Here is a 24239-nt window from a genome sequence, read left to right on the forward strand (position 1 = left end):
AGATACCCCCCAAGTTTTGTGAACATTGGGTCAGGGGGTCCCGAGATATGGGCTTTCCCCTTTCCCCTATTGGGATGAATGGATCAGATCCTGTGCATCTTCTCCAGAGCAAAACGTTCCGTGCCTAATTGGAATCATCTTGGATTACAAGTCCTCTCTTCAGCCCCTCTTGATGGAACAGAAGACAGCCACAGTAAGACCCCTTTGGGGGCTTTAATCTGTAATTTTTCTCCTGTGTATGTGTGTGTGGGGGAAAGCAGAGTCTGTGTGTGTGTGGGGAGGGAGCAGTTTCTGTGGGTGGGGGGGAAGCCAAAGGGGGCTTTCGTCGGTTCTGCCTGGGGTGTGTGTTCCCCCTCGAGTCTCTCGCTCCCTGGTTTGAGGGGGGAGGTTTCAGTTGTGTTTTGCAAAGGTGTTGTTTAACAAGGTTGTGTTTGCAGTTGTTTTGCTAATTTCTCAGCTGTTGTCGGAGCTGGGAGCTTTGTGCGTGGGCGGCAAGCTCTGCTGAGAGATGCACATTAAGGGTGGGGGGGACCCCTTTCAGGGCCCATATCTCAGCCCCCCCGACCCAATCTTTACAAAACTTGGGGAGTCTTTCAATAAACGTCCTTTGAAGCTCTGCCAAAAGTTTGGGACCTCTAACCCCAAAAATCCCCCCCCCCAGAGCCGTGGAAAGGCGCGATATTTAATGGCTTTATTTTAATGGCTTTATTTAATGGCTTTATGTTTTTAATGGCTTTATTCGGCCGAATTTTTTCCCGAACTTTGAATTCCCGCCGAATTGAACGGATCCGAAATGGGGGAGTTTGGACTTCGGCACGTACCGAACCCACAAGGGCCAAATTCATCCGAATTCGAACTGTACCGAATTTTTTTTTTTTTGACAGCCCTAACCTAGAATGACCTTGTTACTTGGAGGACATCAGAAGACCCTATGATGGTTTCTTCCCATTTGGTGTGATCGCAAAGTGGTTAAGTTTAGCTTGCAACTAATTAAGAGTTTAATAAGTCTGATCTGGAAGAATAAATCAGGGAAGGCACAGTATCCTCTGTAATAGCCCGTTACTAAAAATCCCATAACATCTCTATGATGATCTTATCTTTCTTGAGTGCTCTCTTCCTGTTTTTCAGTCTAAAATGCAGGAAGGTGAATTACTACATTTACTAATCTATTTGAATAATTTATATCCATTTTATCAGAAAATGAAATATATTAACTGAAGTAAAATATCACACAGAAACATTGGCATCAACCAGAATCTTTCACAGAACATCATGTCTCTTCAGTTTTTTAAACAGGGCTGCATAAAATGAATGATTATTTAAACTGTTTGTACATCAGCAAAATATTTATAATATTTTCAAAGTGCATACTTTTCTCCCCTTCTGCTTCTCTCTAAGCATATGGTAGAGTGCACTGCATCAGTTTTAACTAAAAGAACTTTTCCCCACCCACTTTCCTTTCACAATAAGCCACAGTGAAAGCCAAGATATAGTGGGAGTGGATGACAGTGCAGAAGATTTGTAAAAATTGCTGTGGCTCATACAGAATAACAGCCTTCAATTAGAAATAGTGTAGGCTATTTTTGAAAGGTTTTAGGGGCTAAAGAAAATGCATGTGCATCAGGGCTAGGTACAGGCACAGAAGGGCAAACCACAAATATAGGTTGAAAACTCAAGGGTCAAACTATCTAACAGGAGAATGCAAAAATGTAGCAAATTTCCATATTGCATTATTTGAAGAAGAAGAATTGGTTTTTATATGCCAACTTTCTCTTTTTTAAGGAGAATCAAAGCAGCTTACAATCTCCTTCCCTTCCTCTCCTCACAACAGACACCTTGTGAGGTAGGTGGGGCTGAGAGTTTGGACAGAACTGTTGACTAGCCAAAGGTTACCCAGCTTGCTTCATGTGTAGGAGTGGAGAAACCAACCCGGTTCACCAGATTAGAGTCCGCCGCTCATATGGAGGAGTGGTGAATCAAACCCGGTTCTCCAGATTAGAGTCCACCACTCTTAACCACTACACCCCATTTACATGTTCCTGGAGCAGCAAGCATGATTTGCTTTGCACAGTACATACAAAAGATGGCAGCAATAACAACCCACAACAAACAGCAAGTGAACATACATCAATTAAAAATGTTCAAGGATGATGAAATGTTAATATGAACATCAAAGTGATGTAGGGACAAACTAGAAGTAAAATTGCATGGTTCCACCATTCAATCTTCCCTTTAGTTTGTATCAGCTGATGATGTGCTCAGGAAGCAAAATCAAACTAAACAGCTGGGATTTGTCTTTTTAATTATCTCCACAACAGCTTTCTCAAAATCAATTTCATATGCTGCAACAACACTCTATCCTATAAGCTATAACGCAAATCCATATATCATATTTGCTGCTCAGCCTCATCAAGAAAACAATGTCAAGACAGCATATATATTTAGTTCCTTAGCAACATAATGAAAATGTAATTTGGAGCAGTGCACATACGTGTGTGAACACTCTCCCTATTCTCTATCACCACTAAGCATCAATTGCATTGTAAGTATTTGATTTTGATTCTTTATCAAAAGAACTGAGAGAATGTATTTAAAGATTTGAAGTGCTTTATATATCTTTGAATTATTTATATATGAATACACTGCATTCATCTTTTAAAAAGTTCAATGTGAAAATGATGTTTGCAGTTTGAATGCTCTGTCAGTCTGAGTATTGGTTAATGGTGCTCACTTTTCTATACCTGGCTGTAATGATCTCACCCTAGAAATCAGACAATTGAACAGGGACAGCAGTAGGCCTGAATCTGTTTGAGACTTGCGGATATGAAAAAAAAAAGACCGCAAGTGTGTCGACAGCAAAAATAGAAAATATCACACTCTGAGTGACATGTGGTTATCTCTGAAGGCAATTTGCTGGCTGTTCCTTTAAATGATAAGAACATTAAAGGCTCTAAAGGACAGAAATAGAAGTCTTGGATGAAACAAATGAAATCTATGTAAGAATTCAATAAAATAGTAACAATAGCTCAAAGATTATTCTGGGAGAGTCCTTTGTGTTTCGAAAAGGGATTAGTGGGCAAGGGGAAAGGAAATATATATCCAGTTCAGCATCATGCTGCTGTGACTTTGGCTTCATTATTACTTTACTGTATTAAAGCGGCAGTAATTTTGAACAACTTTCATGTAATGAAAGCAGACCTTTCAGTTAGATGCTGAGTCCAGGATCTCATGTATTAGTTAGCAGTCTATTGCTTCTCAGCCTTTTGGCTAACATCAAGTGTAGCTGGCAGACTACTTATTGATGGGAATCAAATCATTAAATCTGGGGGGTTGGCTAGGTTTTGGTTCTAATTCAACTGCAACTGAATTTATTCTGTTTTTGATATGGTTTAAGCAAATAAAGTCCTTGTTAACTGGCACAGTGAATCTAGACCGATCAACTTGGATAATGCTCTTCATTTACATATTTAATGAGGTAATTAATATCATTGTGATAGTGTATTCTAATCTTAATAGCAACACAACACAAATAAAGACAGTAGACAGAAAATCCCACTACAATGTACAAAACTATAAAACAGAGGGGAGAGAGGAATAGAGAAGGAACAGAAGAAAAACAATATGATGAACGTAGATATTAAAACATACAATGTTATGGAAAATTTAAAGTTTAAAAGAAAAAAAATAAAATATCTTTCTCACACAAAGAGCATATTTTTCTTGCTTACATATTCTATCAAGCTGCCTAGAGCTTCGTGTCCCTAAACGTGGTCACTAGATGGTTCCTGATACACTACTAGAACTCTTCAGAACTCACTTTCTACAGATGCAGCTGGGTTGCATGTTTCAATAAAGATATATTCTGGTCAAAGATTACAAAAAGAAATGGTTTCAATACCTTTTAAAAGCAATGTACTCTGAGAATAACTATATGGAGGAGGCACTGTGCAACATTTATTCTCCTCCCCTAGGGTCGCCAACCTCCCGGTGGATCACTATTACAACTGATCTCCAAGTGACAGAGATTGGTCCACCTGGAGAAAATGGTCACTTTGGAAGGTGGACTCTGTGGCATTATATCCCACTGAAGTCCCTCCCCTCTCCAAACCCAGTCCTCCTAAGGCTCCACACCCCAAATCTCCAGGTAGTTCCCAACCTGGAGCTGGCAAGCCTATCCTCCCTTCCTGCTCCAATTGTCATCAGACTATAGTGGACTGTAACCTTCAAGCTTTGGATATGATTTTTTCACAACCTAAGTCCTTTTCAGGCAACAACAAGGGTACAATGAATATGTGAAAAATGGAAGCAAGATCATAGCAGCAGGGACCACCTCTGACTTCCATGTGTTCAATGAATGTCTGAACAGTGCCGCATGTAGGGTTGCCAGGTCCTTCTTCGCCACCAGCGGGAGGTTTTTAGGGTGGAGCCTGAGGAGGGTGGGGTTTGGGAAGGGACTTCAATGCCATAGAGTCCAATTGCAAAGCGGCCATTTTCTCCAGGTGAACTGATCTCTATCCGCTGGAGATCAGATGTAATAGCGGGAGCTCTCCAGCCAGTACCTGGGGGTTGGCAACCCTAGCCGCATGAAATGTGTACATGTACTCTTTTACACAATTCAAACCCTGCTCAAAGCAGGGAACCCAACTGCACCTACAAAGCTTACACGCATATAATGGGTATGCACATCAGGCTCAGTTCAGACATTTTACTGAACACATCAATGTCAGGAAGGGGTCTTTTACCATTTATTGTGTTATTGTTTGTACAGTTCTACACTCATAGAACATCCCATTAACTCTTGCAATAAATTATGTGACTGACTAAATCTCATTAAATGTGGATGAATAATTCTAATCATTTTAATGTACACATCATGCATAATTTTATACATAAAATAACTGAAAAGGAACTAATTTTGTATTTGAAATAACTGAATAGGAACTAATTCTTAGTTGTAACTGGAAATATTTTTATTGTGGAATATAAGTGTTTAGGGCAGCAGAAACATCTTTTCTCAGGCTTATGAGAATAGTAACAGCAGAACCACTGTATTAGAGCAGTTCTATAGGGGGGAAATTAAGCAAAATATGGATTTCGGGAACTTCTGTATAATTCACTGATTTCAAAAGATGCCACTTCTCTTAGGGCCTTGTGTCATACACTGGAATACTCAGACCATCAATGGAGAGAGAGAAATGAAGTCCGAGCCCGTGACACATACCACAAAGTATTATACAATAAGGCAGAAGTGAACAGTTATCCTGTAAATATGTTCGAAGACACATTTAGTTATTTGAGGGGTTTTTCCTGGACTTTAAGGCAATGTTTTTTTTATTTATTTACATTATTTATAATCTGCCTTTCTCACTTGGACTCAAGGAGCAGCACATTTCTGAAACTGTTTCACATAAACTACAATTGGAGTGGGCATGGTTCTTCCACACATTTGCCCTTCCTGTACAATTTCCCAGTTGTGGAATCAGTTTAATTTCTTCTTCACATGCCTTAAATAATAAGAATTTTTAAGGAAGGGTGCTGTTGTCATTGTTGGCATCATTGGTGGCATCCCAGCACTCCCTTTTTATTTTTTGTGCATGCTTATATTGATTTACTGTTGCAATGATAGGCCAAGCAAGTTCTCTGAATTCTCAACTTTCATTTAAAAGAGGAAAAGTCTTTAGCTGTTTCCCTTGCAGAGATATACCTTTTCCCTTATATCTCCATAAAGGAAAAGGCTAGAGGCTAACTTTTTTAAAAAGCTGGGAATTCAGAGAACCTGCTTGACCTATCATTACCGCATATACTGATATATCAATATTTTAGTACCTTTTAAAAAGAATAAAAAATGAAACCACGTCTTCAGGGCAGGGTGGGGAGAATAAGTTGAGTTTGATGATGACGGCAGTCCAATAATTGAAAAGTGGGCTAGAGGTGCGTAGGAGTGACCACGACAAAGAAAACCAACAGAAACGTTATGCATGAGGAAAAAAGCAGCTCAAAATCAGCTTCCAGAAAAAGATCGGGGTAAAAGTGGTCTCAAAAGAAATGGAAAAAACCTGGGGGCAAAACAAAACAAAAAAACCCTGACATGAAAACTAAATGTATAAAAATGCATACAGAAATAGGGATAAACTGAAGCAGTATGGGGCCAGAGCCAACAGTAAAAACCCATGCAGAAAAGTCCTATAATCAGTTACATAGTGTTTTAAAGTGTTTAAAAAATTGCAGAGAGCCTTGATTTATATCAGAGCCATGACACAAGGTATCCTCTAGGTGATATTTTCAATTTAAATCAACCCTCCCCCCCCCACCTTGTTACTTTAGCTCTTGAAATGGAAAAATACCTTCTCTTTTTTCTCTACTAGGGCCAAGAGAGTCAGTTTTGAAAACCAAATGGAAATGGACAGGTAAATCCTTTCCCTGTTGGCTATGGTCCTAAGTGACACTTCCTCTAGCTGCAGTTTACCTCCTAAAAATGCTGGGAAGATCCATTCATGGATATCATCACTCATGGCCCTGAGGTAAATATTATTTGAGATATTATTTCTTGTCTAGCTAAATTGAAATATAAAAACTGTTTCACTTGAGTATTAGCACACTGCGGATGTGCTAATTTAGATTATAAATTTATGCACTTGTGAAAATTAGTAAGTATATAATTTATGAAGAAATATAAATAATAAATATAAAGGAGGGCCACTATATTTCCTACACATTAAGAACATTCTGAAAATTATTTGAGGAACAAAAAGAAAAAAACAAGGTAGATACACTACTCAATACAGCATGTAAATATTAAATCTGGTGAAAGATTTGGTTTGTTCTTTACAGTTTTCTCTATTTTTATTTTTAAAAGGCAACAAGTAGCTTTCAAATGAGGAAACTGAAAAGTATGTATACATTATTATGCTTGTTAGAGGCCAAAAGTACATGGCATAAGAACTATTTTATTAGGAAAATCCCCGCATGTTTACCTTATAGAGATGTAGCAGGTCTGAGCATCTGAACATTAATCTTTTCCCAGCAAACATAAATTAGGTGCATTAAAATTTATGGAAACTCTTTGTTTCACTTCACCCTCTTTTAGGATTAAAATGGAGAGGTTTATAAAAGGCATAAATGAATTAACTTACGTTAATTAATTCAATATCCCAGATTTTTTTCACAAGGTCCATCGATGTATAGCCATTTATCAGAAAGGGTTTGATGTAGTCACCCAGTTCCAGGGAATCTAGCCACTCTGCTACAGAGGTGGGGTGGTAGCCATCATTGCCTATTTGTTTCATCTGAAATATAAACATGCCATATAATTTCAGACTTTGTTGTTATGCATAATTTAGTTTAATACAAATTACATAAGAAAATAAAATCAATTTCCACACAATTTTGGGGGAGGTGGGTGTTGTAAAAACCCTATAGTTCTCTAGATGCAGTTTTCACAACAGACCATTAACTAATCTAGATTACATCATCAGGCAGCACATACGATTCCTTTGCAACACCTTCCATGACTGACCTCCAAGTTTTTCATGTTTTCACTGTACTATATGCTGTCACTGGGGGAAAAAAGGAGGAAAAGCTGCCAACAGTGCTATGAAAAAGTAAAGGCCCAGACTTATAATGTCATTACTGAACTTCAAAAAGGTTAGCTAAAGTTTGTGACTTGCCAAATTTTAGTAGGTCTGCATTACTAAGCGTAAGTCACAGGCATTTATGGAAGCAGCTCATGGATCTGACAGATTCATATATTTTGATGTCATCAATCTGTTGTGCAGAGTGGTCCATGCTCAGGTTGATACTGAAGTGAAATACATCAGGTACATTTTCTGGACGTCACTTTAGAGGTACATGATGGATACAAAAGTACCACAGAATATGCATGTTTCCTGCTACCACCCAGAGCATACCAAACAATCCATTGTCTCCAGACAAAGATTATGCTACAACTACATTTCTCCTATCCCTCCAGATCCTCAGACAGGAACTTTAACCTGAAGTATTTTCAACAGGTAATGTTGCCAAGTACCCCTGGCAACTGGCAGAGGGTGCATTGGGAACTTACTGGCAGTACACTGAGGCCTAGGCATCTGTCACCAGCAACATGGCAACGTCACTTCCAGCGCACACCAGAAGTGACATCATGTTGCCGGCAAGGTGGGGATACTCTGGTATTTGGGCAAAAATTCTATGGTAGAAGCTGTTTTTACCATAGAGTTTTTGCCCAAATAACAGAGCATCCACATGTTGCTGGCAACACGATTATGTCACTTCCAGTGCAAGGAGACATGATGTTGTAACTTCTGGTGCACGCTGGAAGTGATGCCACTATTTCACTGGCAACAGAGGCCTAGGCCTCAGTTTGCTGCTGGTAGGTCCACCCACCGGGTGGCTGAACAGTGCCGGGGGAGAGGTTCTGAAGTGGGGAATCCCCCACCCCCAGTGAAGGTTTGGGAACCCTATCAACAGGAATTTTGGGATTACAATAACTAAGCAATTAAGTTCAAAAACAGATTGACAAACCCACACTAATGCCCAGAAATACCCTCATTGTTGCCTACAGCTTGCAGCTCAGACAAGTCCAATGCATCATCTGTGACCTACAACCTATTCTGGATACATTTGTCTCTTTCAGGACTTGAGAGGAGGAACTTTCCTTGCTTATAAGCACCTCCCTAACCTAAAACAAATTCTCATCAAAAACATTGGACCAACTAGCAGAGACACAAATTCAGGAACCAGACACTACAATAAACCAAGATGTCAACTTTGTCTTCATATATGCTCAAATAATATGATCAGACCCTGGGCACACCCGCTTGCTCATCCTCCAAAATAATATATGCCATCATGTGCCCACAAAGCTCTTCTACTCTCTGCATTGGAAGAAAAGGTCGGTCCTTGCACAAACAAATAAATGGACATAAATACATTAAAAACTGCAATGTTTAGAAAACAGTTATTCCAGCCTTGAAGTAATTGAACAGCATCACTTAAAGGAATGTAACCTGTTTCAGAAACCTATTCATCATGTATGAACTATTAAGGTACAGAGGCAAATGAAATTATTTTGGACAAAGATCTTTGTCCCTCAAGGTCAAAGGAAATGCTAACATTCTTGGAAGGACAAAATGAGACATTTAAAAGAATGTTGACAAAGGAGGAAAGATGTATAGTCTGAGAAAGGGGCTTAGAGGACTTCACAGTGTTGTCAAGATATGTGTCTATTTTTTTGGCATCACTCCCAACCATTTTGGTTAGCACCTTTCTTGACTATCTTTGCCAGGTCTTGAATACTTTTACAGAAATCTGTATCCAATAATGGATATGGCCTGGTAAAAGGAATGTAAGGCTTGGACAAGCCACTCTGCATGACTGAATCGAGCTCTTGGAAACAATGGCTGACTCGTGAAAGAAACAGCTAAGATATGCAGTACCTTTAGATGAGCCCCATGAAGCAAACCCAGTGAAGCATGGCAGTGGAATCACGGCTATTTATATTGTATATTTTGATCCAAACGTTCTCAGAGCTAAGTCTAGGTGGATTTCCTTCATATTGGAGATGACTCGAAACACCAGCTTTTTCATTCAAATGGACCAGTCAGGACTGTTTCTCTACAACTCCTTTTTTACTTTGAATACAAGAGTGGCATGCTTCCACTTTGCCTTGCACTCCTTCTTATGCTAATCAGAATGCTACTTCCAGCTTTCCCAGGCTTCCCTGCTTACTGGCAAACCCTCAAAAATTGACCTTTGTTTTCCATTGTACTTGATTCCTATAATTATGCTCCCTTTCCAATACCAAACAGCCCATGAACCATCACATGAACTTGCCTGCCTCCTATCTTTATGCCCTGAATTCTGCCATGATGATCAGACCCAGTCTTGTTTCACATGTTCATCTCTCTCTGGATTGCCAGTTTGATTTCTTCCCATCCTCGAAGATTCCTTTATGATTTTCTGATACAGAAAAAGATAGGTAATACTTCCTTTTCTGTTTCTTTGTCTCCTTTTTTTGCCTCTGCTTATTTCTTGTTCCCTTTCTCTGTTTTCTGAGGTATGCACAGCTCTGTGGGGGTAACTACTGAGTGGGTGCCAGAATCAGGAACCAATATTAACAGGGTGTGTGGGATTTTTATGCTGAAATGCACTGTACTGTTACTGTGAATGCTTGCCTGCAACTCCGGTTCTCCTCAATAAACTGTTTGAGATAATTTCAGCTTATTATAGCCTGTGTTTCCTTTCTAAGGCTGCTGTTACTTTTTATTTCAGTCTCAAATCTCAGATTACATAGTATTCATTCCCCTCTGTTTGAGTCCAGAATCCTGTTCATCTGGACAAGGAAGTTTACATATGTCACTCCAAACACATTTGGTAAAAACAGGAAAAAGTGCTGTCACTTGTATATGCAAGAATATGTGTGACTGACAAGGAAAGATGAGATTGCCAGAAAGCTTTGACAAAATCCCAAGGTTTGGGCATGTGAAAACAACCATGCAGAAATGTTTTTCTGTACAACTTCTGTTCATCATGTGAGCTCACTTTTCATTTGGAAAATATAATATAATATTTAAATCATGTCGGAAGTATTGTATCCTGAGGAAATGTTTATGCATAATAGAAGTTTAGCACTACATCATCACAGAATTTAAGAAAACAGCTGAAATAAGCAGAAAACCGGAATGAGATGCTGGGGAAGACCGTGGATTCAGGTTCAGTTCTCGGAGATTTACTGTACTGGAAAAGGATTTCACCGTTGTGGAAAAGCAGGACATTTGGGTATGAGAAATGAATGGAAGAGTATTTCTTTGGTGAATTTGTTTTAGTGGAACAATTGCTTTTCCTAATACTGAAGGAATATCAGATTGTGATAGAGTGATAGGATAGAAAAGCAGAAAGTAATAATGAAGCAAATAAAAGGAAAATAGTGAGAGAGACTGCAGGAGTCTTTAGAGAAATACAGTTTCAGTAGATACAGATGAAAAGACTGAACAAGAATAGATTAGCATATAAAATAAATGGAGAATTTTACTTTGTTGTCCATCAAACTAGCTGGGCAGGATGCTGAGCAAATTTGCAAAACTGCAGATATGATGGTTATGGAAAGTGAGTAAGAAAGAGAAGATATGGATATTAGCTTAAATGGGTAGAATAGACAGCAGAATGAAATGAAAAGAGTTATTCAGTTTGAAGTTTGTGAGGAATTAGAGCTATTCCAGGAAAAAAATGGTATATGTATATTTGAACGTTTCATCCATCTCGACCATATTATAAACGTTTCTTCTTTTTTACTTACCAAATTCCTCTTTCTTTATTTTTGTTTAGGAAAAAAGAGACCTGTATTACATCAGAGAAAAGAAAATCCTTAAATGCTTGATACATTATGCTTTTGAGCAGATTAAAATATAAACGATAGTAAGCTTGAGTGTTTCTGGAAGAAATGTTTTTGCAGGCCAACACAGAAACTGTTCTTGGAAAAGAAAATGCTGTGTGTTAAGGAAGGTACCATTTCCCTTTTTCAAATAGTTTTGATGATTTTTTCCCATCTCAAAAATAAGAAGTATATATATTACCTTAGATAGAATGTATATTGTCAGTTTCCCCTTAGGGTTGCCGGCTCCAGGATGAGAAATTCCTGAAGATTTGGGGATGGAACCTTGGTAGGGTGAGGTTTGGAGAAGGGAAGAGCAGCCATTTTCTCCAGGAGAACTGATCTCTGTCATCTGGAGAGCAGTTGTAATTCCAGGTGATCTTCAGCCCCCACCTGGAGGTTGGCAACTCTAGTTCCCCTGGAGGAAATAGCTGCTTTGGACGGTAGACTTTATGGCATTATACCCCTCTGAGGTCCCTCCTCTCATCAAACCCCACCTTCCCAGGCTCTACCCCCCAAAATCTGCAAGTATTTCCTAACCTGGCATTGGCAACCCTATCTCCTTCCCACCCAACAGCTATCTGCCCTGTCTTCAGCTTTCTCTCTCCCCCTCCACAGCAGCCTCTACTTAAGAAAACTGTGGCCCGGTTATGTGGTTCCGGATACTGGGCCAGGCCCACTTGCATTGTAGGGAACTCTCAATGACTTGTGGGGGACACATCACTCTGTTGCTGGAGAGCTGGGTAGGATTTTCTGGTCTCTTATCACCATATATAAAACAACTGAAAATCATTTATGTTAAAAGTTAATTGCTAAAAGGGGGGGATTAAAATAAGGGTGACTGGTATTGCATTCATAGCCTATTGCAGGTCTATATTTTTTCAAGCTGAGGACTGTAGCCTGGCTTTTGTGATGTCCAGTTCCTTCCTTCCTTCTTTTCTTTCTTGAAGAATGCATGAGAAGAATCTAGCATGTGGTAGACTGGAGAAGCTGGACTTCGCTCACCACAAAGCAGTTGCCAGGAAGAACCAATTGCTGACTTGAATTCATGAACGAGATTATATATTGCAAGTTTCTGGTTGCTGTTATGCCAGTCTGTTTAGCTATACACATCTTTGTTCTGTTGTTTTGTATGTCAGAGGGCTTACGAATCAAAGACATTTTTGTTTCAATGCAAATTGTCTTGCAAAGTCTGTTCTTGAATTACCCCCACAGAAGCTATACAGGTAGAGGTTATATTAGCAAACTGGAATAGCGTTTGCCAAAATATACGTGCTGCCATTTCAGATTACTGGCAGACAGAACATCATGATCTTGGTTTGTTGCTTTTTTCAAGGGAAACAGAAATATCTACAAGACACTATAGTTTCATTTGGGATCTCATCGAAGATACTAGATACAAAATTTAATAAGACATATTTCATAGTGAGGTATAAAGTTGTCATCTTGGATCATAAAGCAGAAATTGGATAGTTCACGGCAAGAAACTATCAATGCACTGTTCAGGTTTTACCTCTGCTTGTTCGCTAGAGGGCCAGTACTATGACATCAATATTTAATATCAGAATTTTATTAGATTGGGTTACATATGCATGAAGGCTTGGATCCAGCAGATGATTTCCACGAATAGAGGGCGTTTCACCAATTTTCGTTTCTGCTACAGATGTTCGACACCCCCACACTGTTTTGGGGGGTTCCATGCCCCCCCAGGAGCAACAACTTGTGCTCCAGGATGAATGGGGAAGCAGGGAAGTCTCAGTCTGCCGACAGAAATTCCTTTCATCTGCAGAAATTACTAATGGATCCAAGCCATAGATTACTGACTGGTATGAATGTGAAGCTGCCTTAAACTGAATCAGACCATTGGACCATGAATGTCAGACTGGCAGCAGCTCTCCAGGGTCTCAGACAGGCATCTTTCACATCACCGACTACCTGATCCTTTTAAGTGGCAATGACAGGGATTAAACCTGGGACTTCTGAATACCAAGCAGATGCTCTACCACTGAGACATAGCCCCATATCTGTGTTTCTGCCAGGTTACATATTTTATGAATGTCATTAATTTGTTTATATCTCACCTTTCTGTTCAAGAAGGACACCCAAGGCAGATCAAAATATGGAGCATTTGAAATGGCAAATCATAGCATCACACAGCTATGATGATCTGGACATTACTACAAAAGTTGGAATGAAATAGAACCAAGGAAAAAGATACTGAAGCATTATAAATATGCCAGGACAAAATTAGGAAAGCAAAGGTGTTTTGTAGCTAACAAGGGATGTTAGCAAAAAAATGGGGTTGCATTAATTTCTTACAAGCAAAATGAAGGTAAAAAGCCTAATGCTGTTTACAGCATTTATCTCAAAGAACTTGACAGGAGATGCAATATAGGTGAATTATACTACCTTCAGTTATTGCAAAGAAAGTCAACAGAGACAAAACTGGCAGAACTAAGGCAGTGGTAGAGTCAAAGGAGATAACAAAGAAACATGTCAAGGAATATCTGTACTATCCAAATCCAGCTGAGCTTGATAGCATTAACACAAAGATTTCAAACGAACTGTCTGTGAAGATCTCCAAACCCAGATGTTTTATGTGGCAATCTGATATGATTCCAGAACACATTACAAAAAGGGAAGAAGGACTGAAGGAAGCCTAATTGAATCCCTTAGAAAATATTAAGAAATAAAATAATTATGCAGTAAGCCATTACTGATAAATGATCTAGTTTCCAAGATCTAATAAACACTGGTTAATAACATAATATGCTACCCTACTTTCCTTCTTTGATGGCTAGCAGATATGAAACATGCTGCTGACAAAAATTTAAACTCCTGCAACACTTGCACTTGCATACAATAAAAAAGTGAAGAAATGTGTTCCCCCTCCCTCTTTTACCAGCCCAATATGAAAGTATTATCTATAGCTTTTGACTGTAAGTTATGAAAAGTTTGCACCAATTTAATTGATATATATGTATGGTTTTCTAGAACTCAGTGTTAAAAGGCAATAAATGATTTACTTCAAAACATAGCTTAAAAGCTGTACAAACTTCCAAGACCCATTTATAACTCCATGGCACAGTGTGGAGAAACAAAGTCATTTCAAACTACCAGTCCCCACTGGGCATTCCCTGCTAAAGTCTGAATCAGCTCTAACAGCATTTCACCATGCAGAATTAACAAAGGCACAGCTGAAAAGTATCTTGGTAACTTCAGTGGTCTTCACACATTTAATTTAAATAGTACTATCAGAAAAGGTTAGGTAGTTTCCAGATGGTAAATATGCTATAGATATTTACCAAGATCAGAGTTTTTTCTCTTGGAACTCAATATCCAGGAGTGTCTAGACCTATAAAAGATTACCAGATGAAAAGCACAGTAGAACACTCTTTAAGTGATCTGTGATTAAGGAATGCATGAACTATATCTTCATCAATGTTATGAAAGGAAATGAGATAATTATTAAGAATTTCAGCTGATGACTCAGATAAGGCGACTGACAGAGGTTGAGGGCAAAGCATTTGTTCTAAGCCATTATGGTCAGAATACTGTTTAAAAAACACAATTTCTACATTTCCATAGGAAAACAGACTGCAGAAGAGAATACCCAGCCCCCCAAGGCTGAACTGTTAAGTTCAACACATGACAAAAACTTATTGAAACAACATGTAAGTAGAAAAGATAAATCAGAGGGAAAGTATATGATGTTCTACATACTGCCATAGTGCTGAAAACTACCATAATCAAGCTGTCAAGATCCTTTGCTCTCCCTAGCTTTATTGTACAGATTCCATAATCATTAAACTGTTCTGTTAGGCACATACTCCCCGATGGTCATTTGCCACCTTTACTGCCTTTCTCTCGTCTACTTCCTGACTACTACATCTCAACTATACCAAAAGGGCTTGTCCTGATTAGCATTTTCAGTTTTTGTTTTGATTACGTTTTAGTTTTGCTGGCATGCTATATTGGAATTTAGATGTCTCTCTATTCTCTTTTATTTCTCCTTGTAAAAATTAGCCATTTAGTCCTGCAGCATTCAGTGCATCTGGCCTAGACCTACCCAGAGTGTTTGGTTCTATGCTACTTGCAAAATACTGAAAAGCAACAAAAATATCTGGTCATCAATTTCTACAAAACTCTTTTTTCCCATTAAGATTTTTAAAATTGTTTTTCCAGCACCGATGACAAACTGTTGCTGCCCTCAACTACAGACCCGGCAGAAAGAGATGGCTGAGGGAGAAGGGGCTGACATGGCAGCACCTGAAGGCGACCTTCCATCTTTTTCTCTTGTGCCACCTCTGGTCTTCCCTCCTGTCTATTCTTGCTGGGCTGTGGAGGAACCAGAAAAGGGGCTAGGACATGCAGTCACTGAAGTGCCTGGTTGTCTTATAGAGTCCAATAAAGACAACTAGGAGGAGGTTAAAAGCAACAGTTCTTTATTTAGCTAAACACAGACCTGGGGTGAAATAACCCACAAATAAGATTAAGAGTTACTCACCAGAGAAACAAAGGAAGCTCAGAATTATTTATGCATTCGCATGGGGCAGGCACATGGCTGCTGACAAGCAGATTGATACACAAAAGCACCAATGCACATTAGGTGTCTACTCCACTCTAATTAGCATAGCCTATAGATATTGCCCGAAGGCGTCTCTAAGCAAGTGCTAGGACTTGTGATCTTAGTAACTAGAAACCACATTCCTAAAGATGAAGGTAATTCGAAGACACTGTTTTCTCTACTGGTGAAAGGCCGTACCAGGCAAGCAATGTAATCTGTTGGTCACTTATAGTTGTGGATGCCAACATTCCTAAAGCTTCCATGTGTGTGTGTATGACTACATAGTGTTCTAAACCAGCCCTTATATCTGGGCATTACATCACTCCTCTAGCTCCTCCAGCATCCTCTTTTTCCAGGGGGCCAGCTCCACAGCAGCAACACACTCGTCCCCAAATCTCACCCCAAAAGACAGTTCAGGCTCTTCCTCCTGAGTCTCAATAACAGCTGGAGGAGGGCAGTCTGAGCAGCAGACCCCTGCCCAGTGCCAGCATCTGAAGGCACCTCTGCAGGCGATGCTCCAGCAGCAGCCTCAATGAAGGCCTTGCGAACCCTCTTCATTCCACCACCCCAGCCAGAGGTCAGGGTGGTTGAAGGTGGCTGTGGAGCCCACTATGCACAGGTGGTGGTGGTGGTGGTGGGAAAGCTGCAGCCCTCTCCTCCCCTCCCCCATTTGGTCTTCTCCTTTGCCATTCCCTCAGGGCCAAACAGGAGAGCTCCCCCTAAGAGCTCTCCTATTTGCCCTTTAAAGATGACTCTTCCCCTTGTTGCCCTGGAAACCAGTCAAAAGGCTGGATAAGGGCAGGAAAAAGGGCAAAGGTGGGTTTCTTTCTTCCTTTTTATCCTTTTTCAAAACCAAGGGCAATCCTACCCAGCACAGTCCAATATACCCAAGTCTAAATTTCACCAATTTTTTTAATGCATACCCCTAGTCTTAACTATGGTTTTGCATTACATATAAATATAGTGTCCAGGTTTAATACTGGTTTGCCTTCTGCCAAAGCTCCAAACCTACCCTGTACACCTAGTTGCCTGCAAAGAACAGTTGAGAAATGAAACTGCTCTTTTCTTCAACAGCTCTCACTAGCGCCAAGTGTCTCCCTGCCCTCCATCTGAATATACCTTGAACAGATTCTTTACTCCATCCCTTCCTCTGCTTGCTAGATACAGCACCATTGCATGCTCCTTCCATGCATCTCTAAAGGAAAAAAAGCAACACCAGTGGAGATCCATCTTCAAGGCGGTTTACCAAGCACATTATTCACATTTATTACACTGATACAATAGACTGGGGGGGGGGAGCTAGATGTAGGGAAAGCAAACTCCTTGCTCTAGAGTTTCCCAAACCAAAATTCCCCCTACTTTTACACACGATCTTACTTAGTATTCACAGCACTTGCTTTCTCTGTCCAGCAAAGTATATATTATGCCTTTCACGTGTGTATTTATCATGTGAGTGGAAACTGCTGTGGGGTAAGCAGGCTCTTCCAAGGGTTTTAGACTCCATGTGTAAACCCTCCAGGTGTGCAGTTGGCCCATAGTTCTGAGAAGTCATAAACCTGACAGGAAGTATGAGTGAAAATCAGGGAGGGAGGCAGTGTGTCTGCTGAGAAAGAGTCATGTATGACATGGAGCAGAGACAGAGATATCTAATTGGCGAAGGCTTTCACGGTCAGAGTTCATTGGTTCTTGTAGGTTATCCAGGCTATGTAACCGTGGTCTTGGTATTTTCTTTCCTGACGTTTTGCCAGCAGCTGTGGCAGGCATCTTCAGAGGAGTAACACTAAAGGACAGTGTCTCTCTGTCCTTCAGTGTTACTCCTCTGAAGATGCCTGCCACAGCTGCTGGCGAAACGTCAGGAAAGAAAATACCAAGACCATGGTTACACAGCCCGGATAACCTACAAGAACCAATATCTAATTGGGTTGTATCTGGGCGATACAGTGAAATTGGTAGCCGAAGGTTATTTTCCTCAGGTGTGTGTGTGAGTGTGTGTGTGTGTGTGTGTGAGGAAACCGCTGATTTGGAAACCTGCCAGCTTCTTGGCTAACCTCTGAATGGGTTGTAGGTGTGTGATTGTGTGTGTGTGTGGCAGCTGGTTTATTATTCTGTAAGTGGCTGAAGCTCTCCAAGAGACGCTTCCCCACCCTTGCACTACTGGTGGCCAATAGTAATTGTGCTGATGATGCCGTGAGGCTCTGCTATCAGTTGGGCGCTGTGAGGCAAGTTGGGGTTGGGAGTCAGGTATCTGGAAGGGAACTGGGGAAAAGAACGACAGCACTGCAGCCAGGATTTGCCAAGCCAGAATTCACTGATTATTGTAGAGCCAATACTGGTTTCACTTCCTAATCACAGCTAAAATAAATATTTTTATTGTATTTATTTTATTTGTTTATACCCTGCCTTTCTCCCCAACAGGGACCCAAAACAGCTTACATTCTTCTCCTTTCCTCCTTAATGGTTTCATGTTATCTCTGAACCAAGCCAGAACCTACAAGTGGTATATAGTTGCTTTTATTCCAGATACTGGATCTGTTCAGCCTGTACGTGTTACAAATAAAACACTGGCTGTGAGAAAGAAAATCTCTATATTTTGAAATGGTGCCCAATATTTTCTTGAATCCAATAATTTGTAACAGAAGAGAGTAAGTGAATGTGAAGTTCTTTGAATTGTTTTCCTCTCAAAACAATGTTCTACATTTAACGATAATAACTATTAACAAAAAAGAAACCCTAACAATAGTCACAAAAACAGTCAATATTTCAGAAGTTGTTCATAGAAAAATTCGTAACATTGCAAAGGGAAACTGCACAAGAAATTTCTTAAAATCTTTACTAAGTAGTGTCCAATGCAGCTCCAAAATATTAGTACAGGGAATGCAGTTTTACATTTCCCTACATACACTCCTCCTTGAATGATGAGTAAGAAAGAATTAAAAACCTTTCCTGTCTATCATTGAAAATGCTGCCAAGTTGTTCTCTGGTAGATACAATATATTACTTATATAATTTCTATGACAAACACATTCAGAAGAACTAGATTTAGCAAAATGAAAGGTGAAGTTACTATAGCAATTATCTGGTTTTACTGAGTCATTTAAGAAAGGAGATATGATTTACAGATTTCTCCCTATGAGCGTACAGGGAATGCTATGGTGCTGGTATGCTACGTAGACATCTCAACAAGGCTAAAGCCAACATGATATAGTAATAATCCACAGCAGAAGCAACAGTAGAACAGCAGGTACAGAAACAAACATTAATGTAGTAACACTGACAGGGACTTCCACAGCATCCCCTAACAACTCCATCATTATTACAAGTCACAACATTGTTTATCAATAATGCCCCCATATTATCCATGCAGGGAAGGTTCCAATTAGGGATGCTCAAACATTCTCCAGCTCTGCTCATGCCTGCCTATCAGTCATTAGTAGGGAGCTAAACCCTCAGTGGCCTGTTAAGCTGCCTTTAGGGGCTGAACCCTGTTGTCAGATAGGCCTCTATCCTCCCCTATAGGAGGGAAAGGGATGGGGATTGTGCCCCTTTTGATTCTCCTGGACCTCTCAGTAGGTCATGGTCAGTGAACTACTGACCATGCTATCCCTCAGGAAGGGCTGGATGGGTTGTGAGTGGGAAGACACCATGCTTTGGTGATTCCACTCTTACTTGATCGATTCCAGAAGATGGTGCTGGGGGACTTCTGCTCAGCCCTGTGACATTTATATGCTACGGGGTTTCACAGGGTTCCATCTTGTTCCCCATGCTGTTTAACATCTACATGAAACCACTGGGAGAGGCGGTGAGAAAGGATTTGGAGAGGATTTGAAGTAGGATTGCCAGGTCCCTCCTGGCAACCAAATGTGGGTGGGGGGGACTTACCAGGAGTGGGAGGGAGGCCTAGCCTCATCACCAGCAACACCGCTTCAAGTATGCACCAGAAGTGACATTATCACATTGCTAGTGCAGTGGAGATGCTGTAGTATTTGGACAAAAACCCTATGGTAAAAATGGCTTCTACCATAGAATTTTTGCCCAAATACCAAAGTGACATTGCCACACTAACAGCGCAATGACTTCACTTCCGGTACACATTCTAATAATGCACTTCCAGTACCACCCTAATTTGGAGTGAGGTGTCACTGATATGCAGGTGACACTCAGCTCTATTTCTTCTTAAAGGATGAGTCAGGTGAGTCTGTGAAGTCCTGAACAGATGCCTAGAGAAGATAATGGGATGGATGAGGACCAATAAACTGAAGGTCAATCTAGACAAGACTGAGGTACTGTTAGGTAGTGAGAAACTACTCAAGTCCTGTGGGGTCAGCCTGTATTGGAGGGCACTGCATTCCTTCTGAAGTAGCAGGTTCATAGCTTGAGGGTGTTGCTGGGTCCTGGTCTATGATTGGAGAACCAGGTCTTCTCTGTAGCATATAGTTCCTTTAATCAGCTTCAGATATGGCCCTTCTTCAAAAAGCTTGATTTGGCCACAGCAGTGATCTGATCATGCCCACGTTAAATTACTGTAATGCACTATATGTGGGATGGTCTTTGAAAATGATCTGGGAACTTCAGTTGGTCCAAACCATGGTAGCCAGGATATTGTCAAGGGTTGATTATAGTGATTGTATCACCCCTGTACTGAGAGATCTGTGCTGGCTACCTATCTGTTTCCATATAAAATTCAAACTCCTTGCTACTACCTAAACAGCTTAGGTCAGGGTACTGAAGGACTATCTTCTCCCATGCAGTCCAGCCTGCCCATTAAGATTTGCCTCCCAAGTCCTGCTCTCTGTGTTTCTGTCCTGAGGTGAGGCAGGTGGTGGTACCTTGCCTTTAGAATGTTCTCCCCCTTGAGGCTCAACTGGCACCTGCCATTCTGTATTTTAGGTGCCAAGCCAGAATGTTTATTTTTACTCAGGCTTTCAACTGAGGGGTTTAATCTTTCATTTACTTAAGGTAAAGGTAAAGGTAAAGGTCCCCTGTGCAAGCACCGGGTCATTTCTGACCCATGGGGTGACGTCACATCCCGACGTTTTCTAGGCAGACTATGTTTACGGGGTGGTTTGCCAGTGCCTTCCCCAGTCAACTTCCCTTTACCCCCAGCAAGCTGGGTACTCATTTTACCGACCTCAGAAGGATGGAAGGCTGAGTCAACCTTGAGCCAGCTACCTGAAACCAACTTCCGTTGGGATCGAACTCAGGTCGTGAGCAGAGCTTTTGACTGCAGTACTGCAGCTTAACACTATGCGCCACGGGGCTCCTATTCATTTACTTACTACTTACTTATTTACCTAGGCAGGAATTTCTGCATGCTCAGGGCTTTGCAGTTACAGAAATTGCTGCTAGGAATTCTATGCGTTGCTATGATGTTACCCTACTTACATTAAAAGGACACTGATAAGAACATTATTAAGAAATTGAGCCAACAGAACCATTTCAATCAGATGACATTGTGTGATTTATTCTTGATAGTTAATAAAGAACCACCTCAAAGATTTTGTGGGATCCTGGGTGTGATGAGAAAAGTTCTTTCTAGGCATAATTTTGATATACTGCCTATATATGCAATTAAAAGCTGAAGTACATGTTAAATGTAACACAGGATTACCAGGGGAACTTGCAGAGGTTGGCTGCTGTGAATTCTTGTGGGAAGTCAGAAGCTCCACAAGGGCCTGATTTGGATCAGGACATGAATGGGGTAAAGGTGAGCTTCTGCTTCCCCTTTGCATCATTTTCCTGATCTGAAACATCCCAGAGGGAGGTATTTACCTGGGGTTGCTGCAAATGCAAGCATTCAGTGTGCATGCAGTCCCTTAATGGAAAAAATAACTTTCCTAGGGCCATTTCAGGGTGGGAAAATGGTGCAGGGGGAGACAGGAGCCCAGCTTCCTCCCACACCATGGGGCCCTGAGATGATTTCTCCACTTACGTAAAATCATATTTGCAGATAGTAAGGTCCAGGAGTCTAACATTTCTACTTATTGTATTTTATTTTTTTAAAATGAAGATCTATTTCTTATGAGATAAGTATCTAGATAGTAAAAAGGATACCTTTGGAAGGAGCTGAATTGCCTGTAGAATTCTTTGTCTGTGTCCAGAATTAAGTATTCCAATTTCCAACAGATCCTGATCCTCCATAACATTGCTTCCCTGAAACAAAGAGGAACAAATTTTGTCAACAGCTTGAAACATTACATACTATTGGATTTAAAGTTGTATTGTTTTATTATTTACATTTTATTTATATAGTGTCATCAATGTTCATGGCACTAAACAAGTCCCTGCCTTGAGGAGCTTCACAACTTAAAATCTGGTACAGGAAAGACAAGAAAAGGATAGAAGGAAGGTGAAGTGAAGGATAGAGAAAGAACATGTTCTTTGATAAGGTGGCACCTACGCCGGCACAGGGTCACAGTGGCTCCTAAGGAGCTTCGCCCCCCCCCTTCAGGAATGCACTCTTAGTCTTGCTAAGGTATGCAGGTTTTGAAGAGAGATTTCTAGGAAGTGAGAGAGGTGCTTTCACACAGAAGTTCTAGGAGCAGTTTCAGTACATGGTTTAACAAACAATATCTGACAACATACTAAATAATGATGATTGCACTCATTTTCAGCCTCAGTAAACATGAAAGTTCCAATATGGATTGCCCTGGCAATCAGTTAAACATATTCCAGTTAGCAGCAAATCTCTCCAGGGAGGCAGAGAGAGAATGTTATGACAAAGCAGACCTGTGCAGTTCAAGAAATTTCAAAAGATTATTTACATTTCTACCCTCCCAAAAGAATTAGAACGAAGTATTAGAATAAAGTTATATTCATCTGGTTTGAATCTTATCTTGCATATAGCATGCATTTGTTCCCCAGACGCTACCATCTTCCTACCTATGCAGTTTTGAGGCAAAGGTTTTTAAGTATAATTAGGGCAGTAGGCAATTCCTCAATCTGAATAATATTATCAAGAAAGCAAAATAAAACAAGAGACCAGTGGCATCTTAAAAACTAATAAAATTTATTCTGGCAAAAAGCTTTTGTGAGTCAGAGCTCACTTCATTAAGTTAAAAGTTACTGGATGTCCCTTTAATCCAGCCTGTCTTTGCAACATCTCCACACACACACCCAGTCCCCCACATCTCTTTCTGTTGTCTGCAGCTCTGAGTATATATACTTTTGCCTAGTGGATGAACATTTCATGCAACTAATGAAGTGTTAGCTCTGTTTCAGAAATGCTTATCCTGAAATAAATTTTGTTTATGGTGTCATGACTGTAATGATAAAGCAAAGTAATGATTTTGCTGCTACAGACTAACATGGCTAACCATCTGAAATTACCAAGAAGGCAGTGTTCTGTTTGGTTAACATATAACAAGATCTGCACCTCTCTTGTAGTTTCAAAAAGCTTGTAAAATGGAAGTCTTTATAAGAATCTTTAGCTCCTAAAGGTGATTGCTTTGTGGGTGTCTTGAATTTTAAAGCTTTTTTTCTGATGGTTGTTTTAATTGGTTGTTTTTAGAATTATGTTTTGTACTGTACTTGTTATTTGCCTTGTGTTCCAGTTATCTAGGAGAAAGGCAAGCTTATAAATATTTTAAATAAATACATACATAGTACTTCTTACTTTCAAAGTAAATATGTTAAGATATACAGTATTCTGTAATATCTTTTGCCATATATACTGAATTTTCCTTCAATATACTGTACTCATCTGAACGTGATCAGTGTCAAATCTTTTGTTTAAAAGAGAAGCTGCTAATAGTATCAATAAAGAAAACAAATCACTTGTTAGTCATGCTTTATAGAAGCATTCTAGCCAACACCCTGCCTATTTTTAGAAACTGAAGAATTACAGAGATGGAAGCTGCTTTTAAATAGATGGTGTGTGTGTGTGTGTGTGTGTGTGTGTTAAGTGCAGTCAAGTTGTTTCCGACTCATGGCGACCCTATGAATCAATGCCCTCCAAAGTGTCCTATCCTTAACAGCCTTGATCAGATCTTGCAAACTGAGGGCCATGGCTTCCTTTATAGAGTCAATCCATCTCTTGTTGGGTACCTGGACTTAAATCTCAAACACACACACACAAACACAAACACTGTATATCTTGAATGGTAATCCATATCTATAAAATTTCTGGAAATATAGCACAGTGGGAATTTCACTGTGAGTGAACCCCAAAATATTACTGCATAAAGACTACATTGACATTTATTATGGCACACGTATTTCTGCTAACTCAGCAGTCTGAATTTAAACCTGTCCTAAGCCTCTTGGAAACTATATGCCCTACCTGTGTTAAGACTTTCATTATCTTTA

The 24239-nt window shown here is 40.1% G+C and overlaps 1 protein-coding gene across 12 annotated transcripts in view; it reads right to left on the reverse strand.

The window, feature by feature from the left end:
• ANKS1B (ankyrin repeat and sterile alpha motif domain containing 1B) overlaps window positions 1-24239 on the reverse strand; it is a 432983-nt gene that overhangs the window by 156287 nt on the left and 252457 nt on the right. For all 12 annotated transcript variants that reach the window (XM_056845975.1, XM_056845973.1, XM_056845974.1 and 9 more), the window contains 2 exons: window positions 21987-22085; window positions 7134-7286 (listed from right to left, as the gene is read on the reverse strand). In XM_056845975.1, coding sequence (XP_056701953.1) covers window positions 7134-7286; window positions 21987-22085 — 252 coding nt within the window. The remainder of the gene's footprint in view (window positions 1-7133; window positions 7287-21986; window positions 22086-24239) is intronic.

This window comes from Euleptes europaea, chromosome 3, assembly GCF_029931775.1.
Source record: "Euleptes europaea isolate rEulEur1 chromosome 3, rEulEur1.hap1, whole genome shotgun sequence".
NCBI lineage: Eukaryota > Metazoa > Chordata > Lepidosauria > Squamata > Sphaerodactylidae > Euleptes > Euleptes europaea.